Here is a 10,996-nt window from a genome sequence, read left to right as displayed (position 1 = left end):
AAATATGTCTATTTATTTGATATTCTAGATGGTAATATAGTTTTTTTATGAAATTGATTAAAGTTAGAGAAGCGTGACTAAATAAAAAAACTAAAGCCGCTTACATTTAAAACAGAGAGTAATCTCTAATATTTTAATAATTTTGTGTTGATCGTACAAAACTTTTCTTTGGTACATTTGTTGTCCATCAACCTTATTTTTCTTGTACAAGCGTAAGGCTAAGAACCTAGTACAGTTATAGTATTCAGTGATATAAAGAAAATGAAGAAAAAATATAGAATCTTTTTTCCCACTATAACTATATTAAATATTTTCTTCTCTACCGTAAGATGGGTCCCACTTGCAGAGACCAGACACAAACAGCTAACCAGCTTGCGATCCATGCCCGGCCCCAGTCCTGTACTCCTGTCCCAACAACCCGCCACGGGAGCGAGGGCCCACAGCGACCGGCGCCGTCGACGCCCGGCGCTCCCTCCACCCGATCCAGGCGACCGGCGGCGCGTCATCGTTAGTCAAACCGAGGCCCCCCACGGGCCACCCGGCGGTGCGGCGCCAGCGCCGCGGGGCAGCGGGCTCGCGACCGCCCGCTGGCCATCCGGCATCCTCGCCGTCTCACCTCAGCTAGCCCCAGTAAGTGTGACCACTCCGGCCGCTCCGGCGTGCCCTATTGCTTGGGCCTTCCCAGTTTCAATGTACTGGTGGGTGAATTTGAGCTTTGAAGCACCGGTTGAGTGGATCAACTGGATCAATGGGTTTATGAATTTAGTAGGGTTTAGTAACACAAGTACGACAAACTGAAGATGATGGCTATATTTTTCCTCTAGAATATCCAAAGGAACTTCCCTAGATTGTGATTATTGATGTATGTGCAGGCTAAAGGTGCAAAATGGCTCAGCCTTCTGTCATTCTAGCGACTGCAAGCTATGATCACACAATCAGATTTTGGGAAGCCAAGAGTGGTCGTTGTTACCGCACTATTCAGTATCCAGACTCTGTAAGTATTGGCTCTGGGTTCTTAGAGTTTTTGTCATTCGGCTTGCGTATTGTGGTGATATGGTCTGTCTTTAACTTTATAAATAGTAAACAAATCACTGTTTTGTCAAAGTCATGTTCACTAATTACTATGATTTCTTCCTTCATTTTGATCATTGCAGTGAGTTTTCTGTAGATGTGTTTTTATAAGGATTTCGCTTAATATAATCGCTGTTTATATTTTTTTTATGCTACCAAAGGAATGAAGTAGATATTCTATTTGCTTTCAGTGTTATTCGATGATACTCTGCCCTGTTCATTTTTATGATGTGTAACCTATCATTTGCAGCAAGTTAATCGCCTTGAGATAACCCCGGACAAGCGATTTTTGGCTGCTGCTGGCAATCCCCATATCCGTCTTTTTGATGTTAACTCAAATAGCCCTCAGCCAGTATGCACACATGTTTTTAACAGTAATTAGTGTGGGCCATCGTGTTCATTTTCCTTATTATTTAATCAGAATTCTCCTAGCAGGTAATCAGCTATGATTCACATACTAGTAATGTGATGGCTGTGGGGTTCCATTGTGATGGTAACTGGATGTACTCAGGTTCTGAGGATGGTACTGTGAGAATCTGGGATTTACGGTGAGATTTCAAAACTTATTGTCTTGCTTGGTTACTGTTTCTTGAGTTCTAAACCAATTTTTCCTGACTCCAAACTTCAAGAACTATTCTAAACAAGAGGGGTCTATTGCATACCCATGTCCAGGTGATATCATGCAGATCACTCCCATACGGTCAGTAGGTCTGGTTTAGATGGACTAGATATATGGATATCAAATGCCACATGCATTATAAACCCCTCACAAATTGTGAAAGCATATGTGAAGAATCCCGGGAGCCAATTCTATATAAAACTGATCCGTACACATACATCCTCCTTTTAAGTTTGCTGATAGCACCAATAGATGGGATTAAATTAGGTATTAGCTTTCTACTAATTTTCCAATCAACTATTCATATTACACATTTGATATTGTCATTTATTATTGTACATGTATGATTTCAGGACTGCCACTTGTCAGCGAGAATACGAGAGTCGTGCAGCTGTCAACACTGTAGTCCTGCACCCAAATCAGGTTATCATCATTCTTTTTGGGTATGCTGACTCAATTGATAGCAAACTACACCATCCAGGCACATCAATTAAAATACCTTTGGGTACAAAAACTGTTGTTTAGCTAACACTTCTGTGCATTTTTTTCCATAAGTAAGAGATTGCACTAGCATTTATTTGTCCCTTGCCAAATCTGTATCACCATATGCTGACACAACCCAACCACCTGCATGTAGCTGTGAAACTATGTTTTTTTTTCCTTTCTATATTCATAGCTTTCAAAATTTTTGTGATACCCATGTTGAAATAACTGTTGTGAGTGAAGTGAATATTCATTTGGCAAGCCTTTATCAGAAACTATGGACATGCCTTGCCATTTACAGGCCGAATTCGCAGTATTTTTTTACTGTTGGGAACAGCGCTTGATTAGGCATGTCACTGATAGCACACAGGGATTACAACTGGTATTTACTTATTAAGGGTCAGTTTGCAGTTCCTTTGTGGTATTGTGCTGTGTCCTGTGGTGGCTCTGAATGCTTCTGAGAAACCACTTTAACCAAAAGTACAAAAAGAATGCTTGGTGTGGTGTTGTACTGCTGAAACTTTGCTATTCTGGCTCTGCAAGATAGGCTTCCAAGTTCCAACAAACTTTTTTAACCAAAATTACAAAAAAGTTATTTTTGCAAAATCAACTCCATTGTGAAATGGATGCTAATCTTCCTATTTTTGGAGTTTTTTTTCTCTTGAACTTGACTTTATACTTCACAAATGTTTCCAAATTAAATGGATCACTTCAGATGGTTCTCCTTTGCTACCTTTGCTCCTTATAGTACTTTGTTCGTTTCTTTCTACCAAATTTCATAACATTGTATCCCCAATCTTTCAGAAAGAACTAATATCTGGTGACCAGAATGGAAACATACGTGTCTGGGATTTGGCTGCTAACTCATGCAGCTGTGAGTTGGTGAGTCACATGTCATTATTATGGTTCTACTGTGGTAGGTGATATGCAAGAACATAATTGATGTGTTGGTTCCTTTTACCCAGGTACCAGAGGTGGATACTGCTGTAAGATCTCTGACAGTCATGTGGGATGGGAGTATGGTGGTTGCTGCAAATAACCGTGGGACATGCTATGTTTGGCGTTTGCTTAAGGGTACTCAGGTCAGTCAGTTGTATTGACCTACCAGTTGTTAAACATATACTTGTGATTTCGATATTTCTCAAGCTGAAAATTATTATGCAGACAATTACCTGCTTTGAACCTCTCCATAAATTGCAAGCCCATGATGGTTACATTCTTAAGTGCCTGCTTTCACCAGAATTTTGTGATCCTAACAGGTAATAAGTCAAAGGCTAGGGCACATGTGTCATTGTGTCTTCCTCTCTTCCACCGTACACATATTTTGAGCACTGCTTTGTATAGGCCAAAATGCATTTGGTTGATGTGGAGATTGCAGTAATAGTATTTCATTTGTAAAGCATTGATTTCACATTACAGCTCAAGTATTGCATCCAAGTAAAATAACTCTGTATGACTTGCTCTTTTCTGAATTTTATGTCATATATTTGGAATTGTTTGTAGGTATCTTGCAACAGCATCATCTGACAACACTGTAAAGATTTGGAATGTTGATGGCTTTAAGTTGGAAAAAACTTTAGTTGGTATTGTTCTGACTTCTGAGTATTCTGCAACATTTAAGTGTAAGTTGTGAAATTGCTTAATGGGTTCCTGGAACATTGCGGGTACTCAACTTCTCAGGTCATCAGCGCTGGGTGTGGGATTGTGTTTTCTCAGTAGACGGAGCTTATTTGATCACTGGTACATAACTACAGCTTGTATCACTCCATCTTCCCTATAATTCTTGAGTAGCCGAATGAATGTTTCTGCCTTGCAGCTTCGTCTGATGCCACCGCGAGATTGTGGACAATGTCGACCGGAGAGGCCATCAGGGTGTACCAGGGACATCACAAAGCGACCGTCTGTTGTGCTTTACATGATGGGGCTGAATCGGCTCCCCCATAAGCACCGTGTAACCTTGGATTCTGTACATAACTCTGATTGCCTACTTTCCAGCATTGTTGTGACTGAACATGTGGCAACTGTAGTGAAACGGGACACAACCATATTTGGGGTTCGTGCAAAGTTATTTGCATGCTAGTATTGGTCAACTTGTTTTAGGAAATTGCTGGATATTTAATTATAAAAAATGCAGAACTGGAGACCAAAGTACTCCCTCCATATCTTTTTACAAGGTGTGCACACGTTAATATTCAAATTTCATGAAATCTGGCCTGCAATTAGCTTACCCTTTTGTAGATTTTTTAATACAAAATTAACAGGATCGAAACCATATTTGAATGCACTTTACTAGACTTCTGTTTTTTGACATGGGATTGCATTCTTGTAGGCCGCTTTGCATCAAATCGTATTGAAACGGATGGAACAATTTGTTTATCAGAGGATGCTCAGAAAGTCCCCTCAGCTGCGTTGCATAAATGTAACCCAGTTTGAGTCGTTTTCGTTGGTTTTTGGCTGGCCAGTTAAACGATGCAACAAGTAGCTGCTGGTGACACGACACCATACTTGTCTTCTACATTATCTTTCGGTTAGGGAGGCACTAAACGACTACTATATTGCATGGTTCGTATGCACCACAGCAGAAAATCTCGCCGACCGCCGACCGTTGCATAGAAAACGGTATGCGAGCACGAGCACGAGCGCTCTTTTTCTGCAGGGGTCAGCACCATGCACGTGAACACGATATGAACAAGCACCCCGATATTTCCCTGCCGACAAGCTACATCTTTCACGTGAGTATGAAGTTTTCTAGACGCTGCCGCATCGATCTAATTTCTCTCACTCGACTCAAACCAAAGAGCGCCCGACCAAGATGTCACGCTCTGGTCAAGTGTTGCGTAAAAATATCTGCATGATGAAGAAAGAAATGGAGCCGGCATACGAAGAGAAATTGAATGCCAGCCTCGGATTCAAAAATGGAGATGAACAGATGATGCGCATAAATGAATAAGTGACATGGAAACTGAACATTTGAATTATTTGGCCTGAACTTGGAGGTGAAAGTGCAAGGGGCACATAATCGGCATTCTGCGACTCCCCACGAATTAACATGCAACCGGAACTTAATCCAGAGTACGGTAGAGTGAGCCATTTTATATTGCTAAAACAACCCCAGCAACAGAACAGCAGTTCCTACAGATCAGCCATTATATTGCTATCATGCCACACACTAAGTTAAAGTGCTTTTATCTCCATTTCGTGATGTTACTTCCATACAACATGAACTGAATTAACTCAAAAGAGACAACAGGTAAAAAGACAAAAGACAAAGAAAAGAAAAAAGCTTACATCTAGCCCAGTCATTTTTTCTACTTGGAATTTTCCCAATTGTGGGTAGGGAACTAGGGCAAACAATGAAAGATTAATACAAGGGTCCCATTATTCATAAATTAATGCAACAGAAAAGGAGGGGCTGAACAATGGACGGACTTGAAACCACAGCAGGACCTCACTACGCATAGAAACTCTGCAAGAATTGGCCTTCGCTACCACCGTTATGTCTGAACTCAGTCGACATTTTTTCCCCGATGCAAGGAACTCTGACCTTGTAATCCCCAAGTCGATCAATGTTGATATGAGCGCACCGATAACTTGTCATCTCAATAGGTGCACATGGATGCTCATGGGGTAAGTGAGCAGCAATTATCTGAGGAAGCATAAACATGCTTTCAAACGATGTTTGCATACTTGTGGTCTTATGGATGCTGATACGAATAGGGTTTGCTTGAGATTACTAAAAAATAAATGTCCATAATAAATTGAAAGTTCAGTACAGATATATTCCATCTTTTTGTGAACTGCCATGACCAAGTCAACACAAAAGGTAAGCAGTACAAAAAGTGGCAATGCATCTCACAGAAATGCTAAAACAAAGCGAGAACATCAAGAAGAGGGCATAAACAGAGTAGTACAGTTTTAGGTTACAAGATTAAAAACAACTTACGAACACAAGCACTAACAAATAAATGAAGCAGGAAGGTTATATTACCTAGTTGACCAAAACCATATCATCTCCAGCAGCCTTGGCAGCAACAACAGCTTCCAATTGTCTCCATGCAGATTCTCGTTGCTCCTGCATCTCTTTGGCTTTTGCTTGTTTCTCCATGTACTGCTGTTGGCATTCTTCAAATAGCTCACTGTCCATGTCCAAAAACATCTTGCGTACGTTTGTAGTGAGACCATGAACAGCTTGATTCCAGTGGCTCTGTATATTCCTCTCAAGCGCTTCAAATATGATTGGAAATATAACACCACGATTTTGGGCTATCAAGCTTACAATGTGATCATTGTTCCACAAGAACAAAGCACGCTCAGCAACCTGACAAAGGAAAATCAATAATAAGCAAGAAAAAAAAATCAGACATGGAGTGATCCTGTATCACAAGAGCAGGAGCTAGCAACTTAAAATAGTGAAATACTAGTGGAGGCAGATTTTGTTAGGCAAGGGTAGCTTAATTTTTATTCATTTATTTTGCTGAGCATACCTAGCAGGGTTATACATATCCACAAAATTCAATAAAAGGGGTAAGGAAAAAATCTGTTAATAGGCAAAGGCCAGGAAATAAATCCAGTGAGTGAAGAGCCATCATTCAGATATGGCGCAGAGATACATGGTGAGTGCTAAGCAGAGAAAGGACAATGAAGCAACTCCTTATATTAGGTCCTGGTTTTGGATCACCTACATTCGCTTACCAACCAGAAAACTACGCAATAGTATAAGCTGCCCACAACATTGCAATAAGGTATAATGGCTTGAGTTTAGAACCAAAGAAACGGAATTTCAATCATTTGTGCCAATAGTATAGCTTGAGTCTATAGAACCAAATTGCATCATGTATCTAGTCTCCAATAGTACATACAAGCACTATAACGAAAAAGAAATTACTATGCTAAAGTAGATTAAATGGATGTGTTTACTAGAAATCAGCTCCAAACTTCATGGGTTAAGAATGATTTGGAGAACTTTATCAACCAAACTATTGCACTATGACAAGACACTGACGAACTATTCAAGAAGACAAAGCATTATAGTTGCACAATAATCAAACTAACTAGAAAACATGGCAAATTAGTATCCAGTAAGCACCGCAGTCCAGCATTTAACACCCACAGAGCACTGATGTTCTTGAAATGTTTAAACATAAACAATTAGCAAAGGAAAATGGCTGGACCCAATACAGGGAAAGTTTGAACAAACAATTATAACCATCGTTTACATAATGGATTTCATGAGGTACAGTGGGGTCTGGAGTTAATCGGATACAAGAAATGTTGCAACTACAGAAAAGTCATCTACAACAAGAAGCTTTATTTCACTAGCGCAGAGGTTTATGTTTCTATACTAAAAAGTCAATGTGACATATGGGCCAATATTATATGCCGATGGCCATATTGTCCACAAGGACAAATTAGCTACACACCTATATTACATAAACAAAAAAAATAGTTGAAATCTGGACAAGGATTTGTTGTGTGCATAGTTAAAACTATAAGTAAATGTTGCATGTTGCTAGATCAGTTAACCAGTCTTGTCAATACCAATAAGTGATTTTTGGTGCCTATGAGTAAAATCACACAGAACAGATCGACCCCTAACAATGCATCTTAAGCAACTGCTGTTAAGGGACATGATTATCTTAATGAAAAAGCTAGCACAGATATATCCAAGCATGCCAACTATGAACAGCTTTCACTGGGGAACCAGTCTTTTCAAACAGCTTCCTTTACTTTATGCATGTCTTAGCTCCTCACATGACTTCCTCCCAGACCAGCTAACATTTGACAAAGTTAATGTCTAAGGTTATACTCATTTAGGACATCCACATGGTCTCCAATATGACACCTTAACTTGCATTTGTTTTTCCTAAAAGTATATTATTTTAGTATTTCGAATAGAGAAAGTTATATACAATGAAAGTATTTTCCATGATGAATCTAGTAACATCAACCATACGTTGTTAATCCACATAACCTTTTATATATTGATGGATCAAGTTAAAGAAGTTTCATGGACTAGAATTCAAAGATGACCCGTATTTGAAACTGGAGGGAGTACTAGGCTACTAGCTATAGCTATCGCTGAGAAAATAATTGATAGATCTGGTTCTCCTTATAGACAGCAAAAATACCTTGCAGTTTAAAGGCTCTGTGCAGTGTGCAAAGAAAGTAATCTCCCCTTTCAGGGCGTAGTACAGTGTTGTAAGGAAGTAATTGCACAGTACTTCAAACACATTTTCATGCTGATAAGATGTATTTATGGCTATTAGGTAGCTATGAAAAAGTAAACAGAAATCCACTAAACTGGATAACTGTGACAAAACAATAACATGAGAAACCAAAAAGGGAAAGGAAGGATTGATAAGCCAGCCCTTCTATCTAAAGTCATCTTAAATTATTTAATCCAATAGCATCCAAAATATTTCAAAATTGCAAGACTGGGAACTCGATAAATATATATACGGTATATACCCGACTATTACAAATGGTGCTAACACTTCATGACTCCATGGTTAGTGTATAGGGGTGGACACTGAATGATGGTGGTCACTAATTTACTGAGGAATCAAAATTAAAAAATACCAAGCCTACAGATGGAAATAAGTGCCAGCCTCCCAACTTATCTATGTTGCAGTAACTATTTTTTATCAAGGAAAAACAGCAAGAGCCCATTAGTCCTGTGAAAGCTATCAAGTTGCTACTACATTGCTTGGAAACAATTAGTTATTATTACCTGGTATACTCTACTGTATCAGAAAGAATGTTAGTTTTTCCCCGATAATGCAAAAGACTTGATGAGAAAGAAATCAAAATGATGAAAATTTTCCTTTTCCCTGCAACGCAGTTTCTGAATTCCCAAAGCAGCTGGTACACCCCAAAATGACCTTGCAGACAAGAAGCACGCAAAACCTATACCTCTAGCAGTAAGCTACAAAGGGGGAATTAATAAAGGACATACAACAAATACTAGTTCAAAACTATTAACCCTCAATGGTGGTGTGCTAACCTGACTGAAAACTCATTTGTGTAAATCAAGAATTTTTTTATGTTAGATTGCAAGAATAACATGCACATAGTAATACAGCCATTTCATTTTCCATATTAATAACATAGTGCCTTGTTATAAGAACTTTGTTTTCCCTTACATGCAAATAGTGATTTGGCACACTTGGAATGAGGCATATTCACTCAAAAGGCATATCACGAAACATATGCAGCACATTTGACTAAAAAGTAAACTTGTAAATGTATGCAAGCATGCTGATGAAAACATACACAGAAGCCAGCAAATCAACTAAAGCAGTACCTGGAAATGAGAACTGTTAAGGCACCGGCCAATCTGCTTAAACAGTGGTACCATGCAGCGCTGGAACTCTGCAGGCTGTGTCGCCTCAAGCACTTCTTCAAGCTCTCCCAGAAACAACACCTCCTTCTGGCAATTTGTGACTGGCCAGTATTTGAGCAGCCCCCGAATCACAGTATCTGCTAATTTGTAGTCCTTCTCAACAAACTGAACAATACAATAGGAGAGCTGCTGATGGTAGATCGCAACAGACTTGGGCTTGTGCAGGGGAATGAGAGCACGGGCAAGGAACAGCTTGTGCTCCTCCTTCATTGGCAAGGCAAAGCCATTAATGATGCTTCCCAGGATCTCAAGGAGTTCCCCTATGCCATTGTGGCGTTGCGTCTCAAAGATGAACCGGTAGAACACATTGTTGATGGCCTTGCGGATGAATGGGCGGTGTACCATGAACTTGCCATAGATGCGGTGGAGCACGGTCTTGAGGTACTCGCGCTCTCGGGGATCCTCGGAGTCAAAGAGGTCGAGGAGGCGAAGCACGAAGGCATGGTCCACGTACCGCTTGGCGACCTTGGTGTCGGTGTCGGGCGACACCACGTATCGGAGCAGGAGCTCATAGACGAGCTGGAGGTGCGGCCAGGCAGGATCGAGGTAGGGCTCCTCCTCGTCGTCGGGGGCGGCGCCGGGGTCGATTGCCGCAGCGGACTCGTGCAGCGCAGGTGGCAGCGGGCGGAAGATGTTGGCTGAGATGGCGGCGACGAGCGCCTCCTGGACGTGGTCCGGGAGGCGCGCAGCCGCGTTGGCAGCCTGCGAGGGGGCCTGCACGTAATCGACGAGTTCTAGGAGCGCCTGGCGCTTGGCCTCCTTCTCTCGCGGGTGCTTGAGCGAGTCCGAGAGGTCGAAGATAGCGGCGACGAGGCGAAGCTTGCGGAGGAGGAGCCCGGGGCGGTCGGCGGCGGCGACATCGCGGAGGAGCGGGAGCGGCTCGAGGAGCGGCGGCGACGCCGCCCCCGCCGCCTGGTTGGTCGCGAGCGCGGACGGAGCCACGTGCGGCGAGGTCGGCGAGGACGGCGACGCCGCGGTGGCCCGGGAGGCGTGGTTGACGGTGACGGGCGCGGCTCCCCCCGCGCCGCCACCGGAGGACGAGGGCGCGGCGGGGCGCGCGGCGGGCTCCCCGCCGTCCCCGCGCGCGCCCTTGCGGTTCCCCCGCTTGATGATCTTGTTGAACATGGCGGCAGCGGCGTATTGGGAGGCCGGCGGCGGCGGATCGGCCGATCGATCAGCCAACGAATTCCCTCCTCTTCCCTCGGGGATTTGGGGATTTGGTGGCGACGGGAAGGAGGTGGTGGTGGGGCCCAGGTGGCAGAGGGAGAGGGAACGCAGTGGGGAGGTGGGGTCAGCCGGTCAGGGGCGGCGAGGGCAGGGGAGGAGGCGGCATGGCTCGCTGGCGATTTGGGAGACGAGAGAGGAGACAGGAGAGGGGAAGGGGGGGATCAATGGGGGCAGGAAGGAAGGGGAAGGCTGAG

The 10,996-nt window shown here is 42.7% G+C and overlaps 2 protein-coding genes across 3 annotated transcripts; one reads left to right on the top strand and one right to left on the bottom strand.

Moving 5' to 3' along the window:
• Positions 1–404: 404 nt before the first annotated feature.
• On the top strand, positions 405–4,335 carry LOC117837514 (target of rapamycin complex subunit LST8). 2 transcript variants are annotated; one of them, XM_034717172.2, is made up of 11 exons: positions 406–630; positions 873–994; positions 1,322–1,423; positions 1,507–1,619; positions 2,044–2,113; positions 2,978–3,055; positions 3,139–3,255; positions 3,338–3,432; positions 3,677–3,756; positions 3,854–3,913; positions 3,990–4,335. In XM_034717172.2, exons 2-11 carry the CDS (start codon positions 887–889, stop codon positions 4,115–4,117), a joined length of 951 nt encoding a protein of 316 aa, XP_034573063.1. In that variant the 5' UTR covers positions 406–630; positions 873–886; the 3' UTR covers positions 4,118–4,335. The 2 variants fall into 2 exon arrangements, with proteins under 2 accessions (XP_034573064.1, XP_034573063.1); XM_034717173.2 differs by lacking the exon at positions 1,322–1,423 and having other exon boundaries at positions 405–630.
• A 1,008-nt stretch (positions 4,336–5,343) lies between these two features.
• LOC117837513 (serine/threonine protein phosphatase 2A 57 kDa regulatory subunit B' alpha isoform) lies at positions 5,344–10,996 on the bottom strand. Its single transcript, XM_034717171.2, has 3 exons — positions 9,477–10,996; positions 6,162–6,491; positions 5,344–5,819 (listed from the first exon to the last, which is right to left on the bottom strand). The coding sequence occupies exons 1-2, from the start codon at positions 10,698–10,700 to the stop codon at positions 6,162–6,164; spliced, it is 1,554 nt and encodes a 517-aa protein (XP_034573062.1). The 5' UTR covers positions 10,701–10,996; the 3' UTR covers positions 5,344–5,819.

The sequence above is a fragment of the Setaria viridis genome, chromosome 9 (assembly GCF_005286985.2).
Source record: "Setaria viridis chromosome 9, Setaria_viridis_v4.0, whole genome shotgun sequence".
Classification (NCBI taxonomy): Eukaryota; Viridiplantae; Streptophyta; class Magnoliopsida; order Poales; family Poaceae; genus Setaria; species Setaria viridis.
The sequence above is the reverse complement of the archived record's forward strand: the minus strand, read 5'-3'. Positions and strand labels throughout refer to the sequence as shown.